This window comes from Strix aluco, chromosome 4, assembly GCF_031877795.1.
Source record: "Strix aluco isolate bStrAlu1 chromosome 4, bStrAlu1.hap1, whole genome shotgun sequence".
NCBI lineage: Eukaryota > Metazoa > Chordata > Aves > Strigiformes > Strigidae > Strix > Strix aluco.
In genome coordinates this window covers 29,082,194-29,102,400 of record NC_133934.1, presented here as the reverse complement: position 1 = coordinate 29,102,400, position 20,207 = coordinate 29,082,194, and the positions used below count along the sequence as shown (strand labels likewise).

Genomic DNA, 20,207 nt, shown 5'->3' with positions numbered 1-20,207 from the left:
AAGCTTACTTTCCATGAGTTGAAATTAAATTTTCTTTTCTAACTTTGGAAGTGGAAGTAATTGTCCTGGTATTTTTAATTTAGCCAGCAGCAGAAAATCCATAGATATCTTTTCTTTAAAAATCTGTTGACACTTATTGTCAGAGATCATTTTGTTTCCAGTTGCATGCTTGACTACTAATTTAGTTGCCTGCTTCCTGCAACCTAATTAGATTAATTATTCCTTAATGATTAAATATGTGTAGCGATTTATTGATATGACTAATGTGGGAAATTAAGCTATTAAGAAGTACACAACACAATTTAATTGGTGGAAATATGTTTGTGTAGTGGACTTAGTATTTTCTTTACTACTGATATCTTTGCTCCTGAGGGATTTCTTTTTTTTACAGGAAACACACATGCAAATATGATCTTTGTTTTTCTGCAATTTAATACAGGAATATACAATGGATGTCTTCTTCCGTCAGACATGGGTAGACAAAAGATTAAAATATGATGGCCCTATTGAAATTTTAAGACTTAACAACTTGATGGTTTCAAAGGTGTGGACCCCTGACACTTTCTTCAGGAATGGGAAAAAGTCTGTTGCACATAATATGACAGCCCCAAATAAACTCTTCAGAATAATGAGAAATGGCACCATCCTGTACACGATGAGGTATCCAATGTGTTTGTTTGGCTTCTTACAATTACTGTATGCAAAAGTTATACTGCCTAGACAAAATGGCAAACAGAGACTATTTAATTTGTTCCATTATAGGCTTACAATAAGTGCAGAGTGTCCCATGAGATTAGTGGATTTTCCCATGGATGGTCATGCTTGTCCTCTCAAATTTGGGAGTTGTAAGTTGCAATTATGAAATTTCTTGTAACTACAGAATTTAAATTGTAGAAGTAGATTTTGAGCAATTACTAAACTTTCTGAATATTAGTCTTGATACACAATCCTTATGCAGACAAAACTCCTGTTAAATTCCTTGGGAATTTTATTTAGGGCCTCAAAAATTAAATCCAGGCAGAGAATTGAAAAGCAGGCAGTGATTCAGCTATTATGTTAAATCCCACTATTCGGGCTACACAGTTGCTTGAAATACATAGTTTTTCTTGGTTCTTAGGGAGGAATTGCATACTCAGTGAAGTGAGAGATTCTCTGGAGAAGACAAAGAGGGTGGGATCCATCTCAATTTACAACAGGCAGGTAAAAGGCAACCAGGGAAGCAGGTTATTTGACTTTTTCCACAGTTAGTGGAGGCACGTTGATGTCCTAAGATAGGTAGGTTATGTGCAGAGATTTGGTCTTTAGCTGTATTTGTCTATCTCCTGGCCTATAATGGGAGTCTGCATGGCAAGTTTAGACTAGATAAATAATTTTTAGACTGGTGAGAGGAATCTTAGGGCAGGTGACTCTCCTTTTCTGCATTGAAGCCAGACGTAGATTTTTGGATAACCTCCAAACTTTGGCTAGAAGGAATGTTTTGGGACATACTGTATAACAACCGAGGGAGGTAGTTATGATTCCCTGATTTGAATCCACAGGAGAGACCTCTGAGACCATCTGGGGATGGTTGGTCCACCCCATTAACTGTCTTATAACTCTTCTAAGCCTCCTTGGTCACTGACTTCTCTGCTGTCCATGCCAGTGTAGCCAGTGGCTGGGCATTAATCTGTTTTCCTTGACCCCAGAACTCTGAAGTTAGAAATGGCTGGAAGCTCCTCATAGTCTTTCCTCAGCATAAATTTAGCTTATACAACTGGGTAGTCAACCAAAAGTGGGATATTAAAGACACTGTTCTGATCAGGTTTTTCACCCCCATTATGATGAGACTGGAGACCAGGTGCTGCCAGATTTGGCTTTGGTATCAGCTGTACAATAGGGGAGCTTCAATAGTGGGGGCTTCTCCACAGGCATATTTCTTCAGGCAGAATCACCAGCCAGCAGAAATTGTGCTTGACACTAATCTGATATTTTCGTCAGTGAAACTTGAAATAAGATGTATCCATTTCAAATGCAAGACTGATTTAATTTCATTTTAACAGGAGTTTGGGCTGTGTAGGGATTGAATGCTAGTCCTAAGTTTTATATCTTTTGTATTAAATGTAAAATGTTTCTTTGGGTGTGCATACTTTTGGGTTATTGTGAATTTTTTACTGTTTACTGTTTTTACGTTTTTAGGCAAATACTTTAAACACAGGTTTAAAATAATATAGTTTTTAGTATAGTATAGTTTTTAGTATAATCATTCTTTTCTGTAAAGAAATGTGCAGTCTCCAAAATGTATCCTCCTTATACATGCTCTTTTTTATACATTAGTCTATTTTATCAATAAAATTTTAGATAGAAATTTCTAAAATTTAAAGATAAACTTTGCATGCCCAGTAAGGGCTGATCCAGAAAGAACTCGTGTTTAGACTTCACATTCAAATATGAAGTGAATTTGTGTGTGACACTTGACATACAACCTTAGCTGCTATTTATTCTCCTCTGAGGGTGGCTTTTGGGGGTAACTTAACATGAAGGGTATCTTATAAAGTTGTTAGTGTGAACCTTCCTGTTCGGTTTCAGTAGGTTTGGATTGGGCTCTTAGTAAGGTGTGAGAAGTAGTTTCCTATTTATGCAAACTGATGCTCTGTTGTAGATGCTTATCCAAAGAGTGAAATGATTTATACCTGGACAAAAGGACCCGAGAAGTCAGTGGAAGTTCCTGAGGAGTCTTCCAGTTTAGTTCAGTATGACCTGCTTGGGCATACGGTATCCACTGAAACCATTAAATCTATTACAGGTAGGAATCTCATCAGAAAAAATCAACTTGAGGTCAAACTAACCCTGTAACATTGCCCAAGGCTTTTTTCTTTCCTGCCTGTAAGGTACTCTACTGAATGTCGTAGGGTATATATTAAGGGCTGAGAGCATAAACCTGAATTACGTTTCTGTCCTTCAGATTTACATTTACAGATTCATTACAGTAGATTGCGACGGTCTTTCAGAAAGCTAGAATGAGATCATTACTCCAAGGGACAAAATGAGTATTTAATCACTGCTTAAAATGCAGTTTGAAGAGTCAAGAGGATGCCTGGGTGAGGAAGTAATTTCTCAGCACTGTATCCGCATTATGTGCAAAAGACTTCCTTTGTTTGGTGGTGTAAACAGCTCGGGATAGAAGTACAGCATACAGAATGGGTTATTAAAGCCATAAAAACCCTCTAGTCAGATAAGGATAGGCACAAATGCATTAGTCACAATAGATACTTCTGCTGATTTGTGCTCTAAGAAATAAGGCAAATAGCAACTACAGGCATCCGAAATTAGTGAAGTATCACTGATGAGCAGTGTAGTGATAAACAAGCATATTTTTAAAATTTGGAATCATTTTCTAAGCATCAGCAAGTTTGTGTGTTGTGAGATGGTCAAAATGAAACAGATAAAGGAAATACATTTGAGGTACTACTCCATGGATATTTTTCTCAAAGATAAAACAGCATTTTGAAATACACTAGAAATTTACTTCTCAGCATATTATGATGAGTTAACAACAGAATTCCCTTACTGTCCCTAAAATGCTCCTTCTGTAGTTCTTTATTTAGATAATTTATTCAGTTTATGGTAAGGCTGCAATTTTTTTTTTAATATGAATGATAACATTTTAGATAAACTGACAGCATTTTTTATTCTTGTTAATGATTTTTGCATTTGTTTTATTGTCATAGTGGTACTGACATATAAACCTAGTAAAAAGCTGAGATGCTTCCATAACACTTAATGTGCATCATTGTTATACTGTTTTATTTGGCAGTTAGATACCACAATGTTATGGATACTATGGCAGATAGATTGTTTGTGTCTTGGGATTCTTTTCTTCAACAGCTGCCAAAAGAATTTTAAAAATCGTGCTTATACTGTATGGCTCATGTGGATTACATTTTACATTTATAGTATTTTTGATAACAGCTTCTGAATGGCACTCTAAGGACCTACTACTTCCAAGTTTTTTTGTTTAAAACTTTCATTCATTCTTATCTCTAAGGAACATATCTTTCTATACACATTAAGTGATTTGAATAGCATCATCTTAAACAATCTTAGTTGATAGCTTGAAACAGTTATTCTTCAACTCAAATTTTATGCACAGTCAGAAAAATTATTTTTTTTTTTCTAGGTGAATATATTGTTATGACGGTTTACTTCCACCTCAGACGGAAAATGGGTTATTTTATGATTCAGACCTATATCCCATGCATTATGACCGTGATCCTTTCTCAAGTTTCATTTTGGATAAATAAGGAATCTGTTCCAGCTAGAACTGTGTTTGGTAATTATTTTTTTTCACTTTTTCATGTACTTCCTCTTTTAACGACCTTCACCAGTGCATTGGGGTATACTGTCTCCATTCTAGTGCAGAAACAAAGGAATAATGCAAATTCAGATTAAATTTTGCTATCAATCTATGAAGAATGTTTTTATGTGAATCCTTGTGATCTGAAGAGAAACTTGAAGTACATAACCTGAATGTTGTCATGGTTGCTTGTGGCAAATGGGTGTACATCTCTGGGGATTCTACCTACTTGGGGGAGCAAATTGGAAAGACCTAGCTATGAGTAATACAGTCAAGTCCTTAGTCTACATTCAGACCAGTTTTATTCTCCGGTGGACAGTAGTGTAATTACTTGAACTCGCACTTTCTAAAATACTTTTAAAATAATTTGATTGGGAGTGTGCAAGATATACAGATGTCTTCTTATGAGATATCTGTGTCATCGGGGGAAGGTTGCTATGAGTAAGGCTTAGATCCTGGTACTGTAATTTTGTGTTTAGAGCTCTTCTCTCCTTTCTGCCATTGCCATTATGAAAATGAATTCAAAAAGAAAAATGATTGCAAGATATTAAAATTGCTGTTAGCAAAATACAGCTTGAATGAGATGCTACAGTGAGCTCTGAAAAAAAAAAGCTTCTATGGAAGACGAAGCGTAAGAAATCAAGTGGAAATACAATTCCTAACAAAGAAGTAGGATAAAAACATTTTTAAAAGCAGTCTTTATAGAGCAATGTCTTGACTTTATAATGTACTGTAGTCTAAAGCAGGACTAATCAGGAAGAGAATGTTCTACAAAAAGCCTTTCTATAGATAGCTAGATGCTGGCAAGAGTGATAGGAATTAATGTCTCTACGTGATAGCCCATTCAGACATGTAAGTGGAGTCAGAACAGTGTTTAGTATAATAAATTAGACAAGGTTAATGATTAGTTATAGGAGAAGCAAACTGTAAACCTAGTAAGAACCCCACTAGCTCTGAATTCAGGCATTACATTAGGCAAACTAATATATCACTTCACATGCCTTTGCAGTGATGTTGAATAGTGGTACTTTTTGAAGGGAATATTACTATGAACTGGAAAGGTAGAATCTGTATTCATAGACAAAATGTGATAATTGAAAATGTACAAATTATAGTGATAGATGTAATATGTGTTGTTATAGCCCTATGTGAAACTGAAAACAAATAATAATAAAGTTTGGACATCCACTATGATACAGATAAGTCTCTAAAATACCTTTGAAAGCAAGTGGCTTAAGGAGTGACTAAAAGTATCTTTTTAGTTTTCTGATAAATTCCAACAGGGACCCTATGTTCTAAAGGTTTTCTTAACAGAAGATAGAAATGTTGCAGGCAAGAGATAGGAATGAAGCCAGAATACCCGCTATGGTACCAGCTTTCTAGAGGAACTGTCAGAAGAGACTAACCAAAAGATCTTTCCATTGGACACTGCATGATTAGGGAGAATGTGGCAAAGGTGACAGAGGAAGGATACACAAGGAACTAAGGTACGTTAGGTCGTGATTTCTGCAGTCAGAGCTTCAGACATCTGAATCTGGTGATTGTGGGAGATTGCTGTTTCTTAGGGGAAAGACAGTAGTAATTCTAAAACAGGTTTTAAACATTAGTTTTTATATTAAAATAGTCAATATATTTTTATATGGTTATGTGCATTTCTAATCAGAAGCTTAAAAGTATTTAGGTCTGGATAATTACAGTTCCTGTGTATATATATTTTTTTACCAGAACTTAATTCCCTGCCCTGTAAATCCCTATGGCACGTATCCAAGGGCAATTGCAGTAGCAACTGCAGGTCTCCCAGAAGAATGATTAAATAGGGGGAAATCTGATAAAGACTATGGACATAAACCATAATACTTTCATGGCCTCCCCTCTCATCCTTGTATTTGGGGAATGGTTGGTCATTCAAGTCATTTCACCCTATTCTTACATCTATTAAACAAATGTCTTTAGAAAGACTATTCAAACTATTTGCTTGAAGTGGACAAAGGTAGACTCGGGAAGGGTAGGGCTAAGCAGGGATGGGCCTCCTCCAGGAAAAAAATAACTTTCCATTTTTTTTTTTTTTTCTCAGACTTAAACATTTTCAGTGGTGTGTTTTTCAACACCTTCCCACTGAAGATGGTTTTGCGAGCTTGCATCTGTGTTTTTATCCTGTTGAGTTTGCTCTGAGATATTCTTCGTGCTTTCATGAACTAGCTATTACTCTTTTTTCCTTTTTTTTTTTTTCTTCACCAATGGGAAGGGTTGGTTTCATTGTGTCCAGTTCTCTGTATGGCAGTGTCTAGGTGAAATTTTTCAATATCGGATTACCCAGATGGCATACTACCATTTATTTAGGGAATAGGAGATGTGAGGATTCTGTTGGAAAACATGCTCTTAATTATTTTGAATTCTTCTGAGCATATGCATTTCATCTTGAATTAAAATGGGTACAGTGTTCTTTTCATACGAGTAAAGACATTTCTATTTGTAGTCAGTCTTCCTTGAGGTTATCATGGTAGGACTTCTGCAGTGTTCACTATATACTTGGTATTTTACATCTGTATGATATAGGATATTTTGGATGGAAAAGGAAAAAAAGACCCCGTACCTTGGTTTTATATAGCATGTATTTGCATTTGAAGTGTTACCATGAAGTGGTTATGTTTTGAGTTCAGTGTTCATGCTTGTGCACTTTAATTAAAAAGTTGTTGTTTAAGAAGATGAAATTTTAATTAAATTTCATCGGTTGACTAGTAGCAGAAGGGTTTAAAAGATAAAGTAATGGTTTCTTAATTAACAGAGTTGTTAACATAATATTCTAGTTTTCCTTAGCACCATGACTTAATAGCACCTGGATTACAAGTGGGATCAGAGGAACAGACGCAGACTTAATAGGTGGCATTCTGAACCCATTACAGGAAAAATCGTGTTTTTGTTGCAGTCTGCGGAGCACTCCCCTATTTAACAACTTAAATTATGTTCAAATGTTTAGAAAATAACTTGTAAGAAATTCTACGGAACTTGATACGAAAAAAATATGAAATGAAGGCTTCCACATCTTATTCATGTGAACTTCAGATGATCTGCTGAAGTCATGGCTTTCCATGTCACCTTTAAAAAGTGGTTAATTGTTCTGTGTGCATAGCTGCTCATAGATACATGATGGTTGCCATAACTTAAATCTAATGTACTGTTCACAAACAACAGAGACTCCTAAGTGATTTAAAAGTCTTTGTTTGAAGCTGATTGCCTATTCTCACTTTGTTTTACTCAGATTCAGCAGTGCTTTTGCTTTATTTCTTTGAAGGAATAACGACAGTGTTGACAATGACGACACTGAGCATCAGTGCAAGACATTCACTGCCAAAAGTATCCTATGCTACTGCCATGGACTGGTTCATCGCGGTCTGCTTTGCCTTTGTGTTCTCTGCTCTTATTGAGTTTGCTGCTGTCAACTATTTTACTAATATTCAAATGGAAAAAGCCAAAAGGAAGACGGTAAAATCCCTTCTTGAATTTCCAGTTGCTCCAGTACAAAGAGAAAGAAGTACAGAAGAGACACTCACGGTACGTTTTCAGCTTATACAAACACTTTCTGTCTTTTTGGTAGTGCTTTTTGGTAAAAACAGGCCTATCGCTTTCTCCCAGGTTCTCTCTGAGTTTACAATGCAGTGTAAGTCAGCCTAATGGAAGGCTAATGCTACTCTATATTCAGTGATAAAAACCTGTAAAACATGATTTAATTATTACTTGCATTATTGGATTAACCTGGGGGAGAGGAGGAGGTTATGTCCATCCATACCAGCAGTCTCTTCTGTATTTAGTTGTGTTTTGTTGTGAAGGTCAGTTAGGACGAGTATCTTTAGGAAACTTTCTTTCCTTTTGCACATTGATTCTGATTGGACTGATTATGCAGACCAAGATATTACAGATTATAAGGGCAGCATGTTATCTTACATGGCTAATGTCTTTAATGAATTAAAATAAGCTGAAGCATTGCAATTGTACTTTGGAGCACTTCCCTAGACATCACAGTTCTCCTTTCATTGCATGTATTGCCTTTCTAGAGTTTTCTTTCTTCACCAGTTACAATTTCAGGAATTTTTGAAGAATGCTGGATGAAACCTTTGTGTCCACCATAGATATAATTTTTATGTAATTTGTATAGCTTTGCACAAGGAGCTTACCTCAACTCCTGAAGAGGTTTTGGGGCTCTGATTAACAAAATGCTTTCCAGCTTTCATAGTGCTTCAGGTTAAGGTGACTTGTGTGGTAGCTACCCACCCTAGTGTGTGTTAATAAAGGCTCGACCTCATTTCCAGTTGAGCTCACCAGTGATTCTCCTTTCCTCCCTTTTTCCATTCCCGTATGCATACTCTCCACTGCATCATTCCTTCTTTTCATGAGACACCTAGCTAACAAAGTCATTACAGCACTTGCACTGGCCATGCAGTAGGCCAGTAATTCCCAGCCATGGCTGACTCTTGGCAACACCATTCAAGAAGTAAGACACTGACAGCAGCATTGTAATTTACTCTTCCTCTCACGCTGACTTTGTAATTTCCTTTGGCTGAGCCATGATTTAAGAACCGCTGTTTTAGACTAACTGTTGGTAATTTTGTCTTCCGTCTCTTTTCACATCTCATTTGTCTCCTTCCCTATTCATCTGCTCTCTTTTGCCTTCCCGCCCCTTCCATTTGCTATCGCTGCTCAGCTGCTGTCCACCCACTTCCATTTTTCTTCCTCTTCTTTGCCGTCTTACTGTAGCTCGTAACTGTTTTCAATCTTCTGGCTGTGTTCTGTTAGCTCTCATTTCTGCTTAGAAGGATAGATGTGCTCATGAAGAGTTTGTTACTTGGCAGTCCGTTGGCTGCTAGTAAGAGATGGCAACAAGAAAAAGTATGTTTATAGTAGCATGTAGTTTACCCTGTACATAGAAGTATTAGTGCCATTAGTTTATGCTAAGCTTCTTGATTGTACAGCATGCAGTTTAGTATCGGGTCTCAGGCACTCCTGGGGAGTGTTAATAAATAGTGCTTTTGGTGATAGTCAGGTTTTACCTGGGTCCACAGGAAAATATATTACATAAGAACAGTTTCATCCTAGGTTTATTTATAAGATTTGATAAAGACAAAAGGAAAAATAGTAATTTTGTCAGGTAGCAATCATGGAGGCTTAACAAAACTGTTTTGATTCATGGTCAGAATTTCTATAAGTCAGTCTTGTATCATGCCTAGCCATTTACACACATGTTTTGGAGAAACTTCTCTTTCTCTCTTTTTTTTTTCCTTCTTTTTTTTTTTTTTTTTTTTTTTTTAAAAAACAACAGCATACACATAGCTGCACCCAACTTGAAAGCTAGGTAAAATGAGATGTGAACAGTTCTATTCCACTGCTTATTTAATACCTCTGTGATAAATGTGGTAGTGTGCTTACAGGTTTGGGGATTTTGAAAGCACTCAACGGAGGAATGTGCTTTTTTGAAGGGTTACACGTTAATGTCATGAATATGTAAGTGAGTGATAATGTTGATTCTACCTTGAACCATTACTTTTTTGTGGTTTTTTCTCTAATTATGCCTATGCTAAGACTTGAGTTTTTGCTCTTCCAGGGCAGACATACAGGGCGAGCCTACAGGTACTGTTATAAAGGCTTAGCTATCATGCAGTCCTTTTCATGACTAGGGTATGACTTCTGTTCTGGTCTCCTGATGCACAGATCAGAAGCTAATATGGCTGTTCTAATTCATTAGAAGCTAATATGGCTCTTAGACTCTGCTTTCCAACCTGACATGTAATATAGTCCTCTCCTTAAAATTTTTAGTTTTTCTTATAAAGGACTAATCTAGAATTTTCTTATGCCTTATTATGAATCTGATTTTTTTTTTTTCTGCACATATACTGTCTAATCAGTGCTGATTTACCAGAGATAACAGGATCTCAGCTTCCCTGTGAGTGTATGGTGCACAAAGCATTCAGGACAATAGCCTGACTGTAGCATGTAATCTGTAAGCTGTTTTTTAATGCGAAGACTACACATTTTATCTCCATATCTAAATTACAGTCTTTGATTTCTTAACCCAGTTAGTGTTTAAAAAAAAAGTCTGTACTACATTGCCACTACTGTGCTAGAAATTCTGTTGTTAGCAATATGATTGCCAGAGCTCAAGGAGAAGTTTTATTTTAAACTTGAAACTTTTTTCAAACAGACTTTGCCTGATCTGGTAAATTTGCCAGTCTTCCAGAATGAAAAATTTTCACTTAGCCCAGGGAGGAAGTGTGTATAAATTGGGAAAGAAGATGCCTGAATACCTAAGTCCTACAGTCCTTTCTGGTGCATATCTCACCATTTGCAACCTGCTTTGGATCTTCTACTGATTGGAGGGGGAGATCCCTTTCTTATGCCTGTTAGCCCTGTACTTTTGCCTGCCTTGAAATGACATACAGCTGGCAGCCCTGGCTTTTCATAGTTGAGGTCCTTCTGTATAGGTCCCCTGAAATCAAGAAAAATACAGAGCAACTGGAGCTGTTAAGGAAAACAAAAAAGGTGATCTATGTTTAAATGAGGGTTTCATTTTGTGGGCTGTTGATTCTGCACTATTCATTGGATGGTTACGTGCATTTGATTATTTTTATATATTTATTTCTTTTTCTCCAGTAATGTGGGATTGTCCTAGAGGGATTCCAGGAGGGAGCAAGTTGGGCTATGAAACTGGATTCCCTATAGAACATGGGAATTTTACTGTTTGATAGTATTAGAAATTAGGCATGTTAATAGTAAAGTCTAGTAAAATAAAGATAAATTGCATGTAATTGGAAGTCCTTTTTTTGACATGTATGTGTTTGACCAATTTCTGACCATAGAGTTAAAGTGGGTTTTCTATATTGAAACAGTTCATGTATTACTCAAGCTAATTAGAATTCTTGGTGGTGGGTTGTTTTTTTCAGTCAAAAACTCCTGTAATTATGATCAAATGATTTGTGATGTGTTCATTCATATTATGTATTTCTTCACCACAATCAATACATCTTTACTGTAGTAAATGTGGACTATATACTTTTCTAAGTTATTCTCTTGTGTAATCTTTACTTTTTTTGAGCCACATGATGGGTGTAGCTGATCAATATATTGATTACAGTAAGCATTAAATGAATTTTGGAGGCTAGCTAAGTAATCAGAAGTGTGTCGATTCCAACAGAAAAAATCCTTGTGTTGAGCTAATTCAGTGGGCTAGGGGTGGCAGGAGTGAGCTTGTAGTGCCTGCAGATGCCGTGTGTGCTCCTCTATCACTTGATTTGGTTTTAGCCATGGTATTATTCAGCCTCTTTTTACCCCCACCCCCCCTCCCATTTCAAATCTTTCTTCTTGTTGCCTATAGCTTTCTGATACAAACTTAACGTGTTTCCATAAGGAGGAATGCAGTTCTGCAGTAGACAGCCCATGAGTAGGACCCAAGCTTGTTTGAGATCTGCCTTGAGTTCACAAGGGACTTGGACAGCCTCACTTCCCTTCTGTCAGACACAGTGAGATAGTACTAGAGTCTGTCTGAGCCAAGACAGACGACTTGCACGGTGGTCTCCTATGATTTCCTTGTCTTGGGAGCAAGCTAAAACGCTTTCAGGTTAGAAGGAATGAACCTGTCCCTAAATGTTCTGAACTCATTTCTTAAGTAAAAGCGGAAATGTTGTTGCAAGTCAGTGTGCGATGGAAATGAATGATTTATAGTTTGTTATTGGACTCCTATTTTTATGCTTATGCACTATTTCCTTTTCACTGTATTCCTATGAAGTTTATTTTTAAAGATCTACTCCATTTGGAGATGAAGAATGCTACTGAAAAATTGTCTTCAAAAATAGGCTCCTGAACACTGTTAACATGAGCTTCAACCTCAGCTGTTTGTTAAAAGAGTGTGAAACTTGGAAAAAAACAGGTCGACTCAAATGAACCTTTTGAATGGAATAATTTCTTCAAACTCAGTCATAAGTGGACTGTAACTCTCAAACTTTCTTCCCCTTTTCTGAAGGCAGTTAAGTGTTGTCTTGAGTAAGCCCTGTAGCATCTAATGGAGGAACTCAAGGGTCAAGCTCTTTACTACCACGTAGGTGCACACTCCTCTCCTTAATAGGAGCATCCATGCTGGGATGGTATGTGACTAGCATGTACCTGACAAGTTTACAGGAAACACTGTCATGTGAGCAACCTGTGTATGTGCTTTCCTGTGATTAAGATGTATTTTCTGTGATATGAAGTACTTGCCTTTTAGCCATATGATGGACATACCTCAAGTTACATGATGGGGGTGGGAGGAAAGTAGGGATCCTTTGGCAGGTTTTGGTGAACAGACATCTAGAGCAATTTGTCTAGAGCAATTAATCTGGCTCATGCCCAACTCTGTGCCCTGTCTCATGACTTCCAGGGTGAGGATTGGGCCGATATTCTCATGGGTACAATCCAGAGACCATAGGCTGGATACTTCTTTTTTTAGTGCGTGTGTGTGTCCTTTTTTTGTTCTTAATCCCTAAAATTGATTAATGTTGAAACAGATGCAGATACCCTCTTGTGTCTAAGGCCTATACTGTAAGTGAAAGTGGAAATTTTAGCCTGTGAATCAAACTTCTTTTTTAATATGTAGACATATTCTGTAATGGAGAGAGGTGCATGAAATGTACCAGATCTAGAGTAGTACCACTTAATTTCTTTGCTTCTTCCTTGGACTAGTGGAATGATAGCTTCTCCTGTCCCAGCAAATAGAGACGTAGAGCTAAATCCACTTACCTCATATGTGGAGGAGGTTATCTGAAGAATATCTAGATCTTAATGGTGGTACTTGGACCACGTGGTGATGGTGTATTTACTGGACTCCTTATGTGGATGCATAGCCTAGTTACTCTGTGTGGCTTGAATAGTCCTGCAGTTGGAACAGCATTTTGGTTTTAAATATAATAATAATTTTTTGCTGCTTCACTACTTCTCCACTGCCTAGGGTGTTCAGGTCTTTTTAGGGCACTGGCATTTAAAACTCAGATCCTAATGAAGGACTTCAGGCTCAAGAAATGCATAAAGTTCATGAAAATATAAGGACAGGACATACAAAGGGAGGCTGCTGTGCCACATGAATAATTTCTTTGATGTGTTAACAATTTTCTGTTGCTCTAGTTTCATTAGTCAACATTTTTTCTGTCAATGATTTACAGTCATAATATGCTAGCTTTGTTTTTAAGTAGGATGAGAGTGGATGCAGGTCATAAACAAGTGGCACATTTTGTACTGAATGCTATTTGAAAGATAGAAGAGAATGACTACCTGGGGTGAGGCTACTGTGATTTAGTGGGAACTTTCGATGTTTGGATACCTGAAGATAGAATAGATCCAAAATGGTTCTTAAAATATTTTATTAGCTGTGATGCTCAGGTAAAATGTTTTGTGGGTTTTTTCCCCTTTTTTAAATTTTTTGTTTGGTGGTTTTTTTTTTGTTTGGTGTTTTTTTTGTTTGCTAGACTTAGTCCTTCCCAGCAATTAGCACTACTTGCAATGTATAAAGCTAAATATGTGCTCAAACAGTACGATTGGGGCATAAACATGGGATGTACAATTTAAAATGGTTTTCTTAATATTTCACATAGTAAATCTTTCTAAATAGCACAAATTAAGGCGCTATATTAAAAAATGTGCTCCTGATATGCTCTACCTTTAACGTGGTTGAGTTGTGGAATAAATTTACAATGGAAGTAGAAACATTTGACTACTGCAAAGAGAGCAGAGTAATTGCTGGAAGTATGCAACATAGTTATTGGGCTTGGGGCTAGATTCTGACCCGGTATAACTAGGAACTCCACTGAATTCAGTTATAATGAAGGTAAAAAATGGCTGGGTGTTGATAAAATGAACAAAAGTGTTGGAATTCAAAGTTGGGAGTCAGTTTTTTATTCTTACTGATAGTGAAAATGGTTTTTTGCTTGTGTGGTGGGGTTTTTTTTTTGTTTGTGGATTTTTTTAATGCACAAAACCCCCCAGGAGTTTAATCTCAATACCTGATTTGTAACTAAACAAAAAATCCTGCTGGAGTCCTATCTCCTGCAACCCTTACTAGGAAATGTGATAATTGCTCACTCTTCAATTTTCTGTAAGTATTCTAATGAACTACCACAATAGTAGGCAAGGGAATATGAGGGATATGCTTGTCTGTTATTCATCTGATGCTCAAATGCCTGACAGTATTTACCGTAGTTACTGGAAGACTAATTTAAATGGTATTAGGATAAGGCTTTTATTTCGGAAACCAAAGCATAGCTCAGTAATGTCAATCTTTCAAGTGGTTATTCTAGAAAATACTAAACCCCATTGTTTTAATTCTAAAAATATGCTAAATGCCTTTCTCATTGTGCAGATCTACTGGAAAAAAACCCCCACCATGTTCCAAAAAACTATATTTCTTACGATTTCATCATTAGAATAAACACTACATGTTCCTGATAAAAGTTATTTTCATGGTAATATCAGTTGCAGGCATTAAGATAGGTCTTATATTGATCTAATTTCCTTTTTTTTTTTTTTTTGGGTAGAGGGAAACTTTAAGTACTCAAAAAGTATGTGGTAGCGTTTCAGAAACTCTAAGTCAGAACAAACCTGTATGGTGACAGGAGTAAGATTTTCAGATTGTTTAGCACCGATTACAATGCAAATTGTCAGGGAGTTTATAGTTTTCCTTGTGATGATTAGTATCAAATGATGCCTCTGAATATAAGGTTCTTCATATTTTCTGCTTAAACCTTTTTCTGTATTTATATTTACATTTCAGTTTTGTTTTCCCCTCCACAAAGAGTTTTCAATACTGGTGAGCCCAGTGACACCAAATTGCAATTGAGCTTCACAGCTGCGTGTGAGATTTCTAGCTGACTTCATTTTTACACTGGGAAAATTGGAGTCAGAAGAAATAAACGTTGAGAGGTTTGGGAAAATCTACAAGGCAATGAGTGTTCAAGGCATTTTCAGCAAACTACTGAAGCAAATTTAACTACAGCTTTAAGGTCACAGAAAATTGAAAGATACAGAAAGAATGAAGGTCTTTGATCCCTAATCAGCTGCTGTTCTTCCTTTCATAGATGTTATACAGAGCACCTCCGCAGTTGGTTATCCTAATAGATGTATTTTTTCCCACCCTGTAGGTTTTTTTCAGTTCTTTCACTTTTGTCATGATATAAATAAAATCTCTATGTACACAAGTGCTTGAGAACCATATACACACATACCTACATATACATACATACATACATGTTTGCATGTAGTTCTTAAGCATTGTACAGGGGAATGGGTTTATTTGGCATAAATTTGGCATTCATTTTTTGAGAATAGGTTCTTCTAATTTATGTCTCTTTAATAACCTTGGATTCACTTTTCTTCTACATTGGGCACATTTAGGCCTGTCTAATGGTGGAACATAAGATGGAGTGCTCTTCTTACCTCTCCTCCCCTCCCATCACATGAGTCAGATTGAAAAATGAGCAGCATGGATGGTGGACTGGCTCTTACAGCTTACCTACCCTCACTTTTTCCTCTTCAAATAATCTGCATTGGTCTTTGCACTGCTAAAGCTATGGACTACAATTCATTGTATTTAGTAGCAGGTGGAGCTTTTACTTGGTCATATTCCAGGGCTCTGTAAGGCAAAACAAAATCTCTAGTACTATTCCAGTAAAATTTTGATTGACTGGCTCTACAACATAGTAGTAAAACACGGTAGATTTCTCCTCCAAGTTGTGCATTTGCTATCAGCATGGCAATATGGTGACTCAGTGGGATTTGGGACAAGCAGCATTATTTACACTGATGACAACATGCTACTTCCCTGGTAAATGTCAAATGGTTTGAATTTGGCAGACTATATAATGTCCTCCCAGAAGAACAGACTGTTTTCTTAGGAAGGAATGGTAAGGATAAAAACCACTATGGTAGAGTTTAATAGGAAAATATTACTAAATTACCACACAAACAGTTTTAATGTTGCAGCTAAACAGTAAGTAATGCCAGACTTTTGGTTGCTTTAAGACTTCCAATTTCTGCATGAGTTTTTGTTTGAATTAAGTGAGATCTCCCAATTTAGGAAACCTATGCTTTCATATAGCACATCACTGACCTTCCTATATATTAATTTACCTGCATCTTGTTGAAGGTTTAATAGTGCTTCATGGAAGGCATAAAGGTGTTTATCTACCGTTCACTTTTCATTTAATTGTAGTAACACCTCCTTGTTATATGCTTGATTATTCTAATAAAACAAAATTCTTCTGTGCAACTTTAAAACTGCTTTGATTATGGTACCCTTTTCAGGGTTTTGGGGGTTTTTTTGGTTGGTTTTTGTTGTGTGGTTTTTGTTTTGTTTTGTTTTTTTTACTTAGGGTGATTAAATATTCAAAATGGTGATTAGGCATCTAAAAGGCTTAATTACTAAATCTCCCTGAGAAGGCATGTACAGAACTGACTCACTGCTTCCAAAGTGTTTGCCATGCATCCTAGGTGGAAAAATACCTACTTTGTTTTATCTGAATGGCCAGCATGCCTATTGGATGCAGCCTTCCACAAACCCCACGAGCAGTCTGAGCAAATGGGAGTCCTGCCCCTTCCATCTTGGAGAATTGTATTAGTAACCAGACTGCTATGTTGTCCATGGGATGTTAAGTTCCTACTGAAGCTGCTCTTGTTCTGTTAAATAATTTATATGAGGCCAGGGAGAAGGAGAGGAATTGATTCTGGAGCAAGCTTGTCTGTGCATGCACTGCAACGGGAGGGTGAGATTGAAATATGTAGTATGCAACATCTATAACAAGGAATGAGGACCACTTGTCCTAGAATATCCAGTAGCCTGGTGGGGAAGTGCTTGAGATGTGGGAAGCCTGTGTTGATGTTCCTGCACCAGTTAGGGCAGATGTGAGAAGAAAAACCTACATTCCCATCCTGATTGCTGGGTTACTATGGAGGACAGTCTTTTTACAGTGTGACTTGGCTATCTAGCTCCAGAAGAGAGCTCAGAGCTGAAAGCACTGGGTACAGTTGGATGGCTGCTCCTCAAAAGGCATGTAATTTAGGTTGTGAACCTACCCAGGGCATTTCTCTCCAGCTTGGACAGCTGCTTGCTGGATGTTGAGGCGTTAGCCCTCTCCCACTAGAACTGGTACCAGATGATGATGTTGTGACTTACAAATTCTGCTGTGAATTTATCCCTGAGAAAATAGAAGCTACTGCTTTAAATGTTGTACTGCCTTTGTCCCAGAGAGAGATACCCCTTTAGTGATATCTTGAGTCAAAGATTGAGGAAAAAGGATCTGGAAAATGTATTGACGTGCAGCAATGAACTCTCTGTTTAAGTAAACAAACGGTGCAAAAGCAGCACTGGGACCTTGCATAATGTTGCTGTGAAGGTCTGTTGTAGGATGAGCCTGATGCAGATCTTCTGAAGTGTCTGTACATCCAACCCCAGTACTGCTGTGAGCTATTCTTCAGAGAGTGCTGAGGTGGATTAGAAGAATACCTCTGAATTATATTGCAAATATGTGGCCCTAGTTTTAATGTGTACCTGTTTATCAGCAGTTGATAGCTGTGCTTCCTAGTGGCCAGAGTACCTATGGAGGGGATTTTCAGTGCTGAGTACTACGGGTTCTCTGTTAGCTCAGGTGGTAGGAACTGCTTATTTTGGATTTGCATCCCAACAGGATGTATCCATCATGAAAACTATGAAGCAATTTAAAATTGCAGAGATTGATTTAAAATTGCTATGCAGAGCACTAAACAGGCTATAGGAAGATGCGCTTGAGTTGTATGAAGAAGCTAAGAGTACAGTGCTGTACCAACACAAGAATTTCTCACAGCTTGCAGTGTTCTCAGTGCTTATGTTCTTAAGTACAGTTCTAAGGATGAAGTGACCTGATGCACTGGTAATCACTTTTATCATTGCTGTGTTCTCCCCAGGACTTAGCATGTGACTTTTAATGTTCTTGTTTGTTTTACAGATTCCAGGTTGGCCTTACTGTAGGGAATACGCGCTGTGGTTGTTATCAGCTCTCTTTGTTCTGCAACAAGATGACTAAATTTGTCAGTTCAGTACTGTATATTGCTGTGCTGCTGATCTCCTTCCCATGAATCTCAGCTCAGCTGCTGCACGCTACTTCAGTTCATGCTAAATTTGCAATCTTGACTTCATTGAAGTGCAAAATTGGCTTGCTTGTCAAAAACTAGTAATACATACAAAACAATCCAGTACTTTTTTCTTTCTTTTTTTTTTTTTTTTTTGGCTCAAGTCAAGGCTTATGTAGGCTTAGAGAAAGTTTTTGAATTTCCACATTATGTGAGCAGCTGTTTATAGTGTGCAAACCTTGTTAAATATTGAAGGGTTTAGATTAACTCATATTTGTGTATCATTTTAGTGCAGCAGTAAACAGCAGTATCCATCGAAGTTGAGCTTAAATGGAAAAGCAAATGATCTATGAATTGATTTTTGGCGATAGATTTGTTGGGGGAGTGGGGGGATGTCCTGTACATTCTGTCATAGAAGCTGACCATTGAACTTGCTCCACAGATCTGCCACAGTGTTCAACAATAAATTGTATAAATCGATACTGAAGTATGCTAACAGCATCGTTCATTGTATTATTCATGGTCAATTGCATGTGAATCCACTTGTCAAGGAAGGGATACAGCATTAATTACCACATTTTACACACGCCTGCAAGGAGGTTGGTTTCGTTATCCTATCTTCATGTCAAATAAAATTTCTGCTCTGGGACTAGCAAAAGGGCATCTTCGATCAGGCCTGTTTGCATAGGAAGAATTTATACTGAATGTATTTTTTCCCCACTTCAGTTCTTTTAAAGATAAAACCATGCAAAATAGCATGTCATGCTTAAAATTAAAGCAAGATCTCTATGCTTTTTAATACAGTAAATATTTTGCATACTGCAGGCTGTATGACAGAATTTGTCTGACAATTTGAATCTCTGGTTCTCCGGTCTATCCTATGGCCGCCCGCCTCCCCAGTAAAGTATGCTTATGCATAGGATGGGAGCTTTCTAAACCTCTTATACTGAGGGTTTGGTGGGGTTTTTTTTTAGTTGTATGGACTAAAGAAATATTAATTTGGCTAGAAAGGAGAAGTGATTATCAGTCTCTTCTGAAAAAGACTGGAGTCCACATTTCCCTATGTTTGGTCAATTGCTTGGCTTTGTTGGTGCCCTCACCTGCCTATTCACCTATTCACTGTTGCCAGTCTTGGCTATTAAAAATCAAATAGGAGATCGGTGCTGTAGGTTCTTGGCATTAACATATCCCAGCCAACTACAGAGCTTTATCCAAGGAAGATATCCCACAATTATAACAAAATACATATTCTTAGATTATTATCAGAGCTCTTGAGAACTTTTTCTATGCATGGACAGGAATTGTGCTCTGAGATCCCCCAGGATTTTGAAAATCTCATCCGCAGTGTCTCTGCCAGTTAAGGTTCAGAGGCTGAATTCTCTCAACAGGATCAATAGCAAGAAGGTTTTCTCTTGAAGGAGGATATAACAAAGCAAGGTACTTACAACTTCTTGTTTAGTGGTGGTTGTGAGGTGTGGAATTGGTTGGACTAAGAATGATAGGCTATTTCAAAGGAAGGTTGAGGCATCATTTATGTAAGCAGCAAGTTGTGTTTATAGAAAGGCAATCTTTACCAAAGATGTATTAAGGCTGGTGTTGCATGCTGTAATATATTGCATTTTGTGGTAGCTTCCAGACCCATTTTGCATTCCTGAGCTATACCATTTTAAATGTCTTCTGAAAATCTCACTGAAATGCCTCCAGAAAATCAGATCTTTTCTCAGTCTAGAGTGAGAATGTAAAAAATGTGGACTTGGTATTT

General features: G+C 37.3%; 1 protein-coding gene across 1 annotated transcript in view; it reads left to right on the top strand.

Moving 5' to 3' along the window:
• The window catches only part of GABRA4 (gamma-aminobutyric acid type A receptor subunit alpha4), a 49,359-nt gene that overhangs the window by 11,746 nt on the left and 17,406 nt on the right, over window positions 1-20,207 (top strand). Inside the window, exons 4-8 of the mRNA XM_074822445.1 lie at window positions 440-660; window positions 763-845; window positions 2,639-2,782; window positions 4,157-4,309; window positions 7,626-7,885. Of these exons, the coding sequence (XP_074678546.1) occupies window positions 440-660; window positions 763-845; window positions 2,639-2,782; window positions 4,157-4,309; window positions 7,626-7,885 (861 nt within the window). The remainder of the gene's footprint in view (window positions 1-439; window positions 661-762; window positions 846-2,638; window positions 2,783-4,156; window positions 4,310-7,625; window positions 7,886-20,207) is intronic.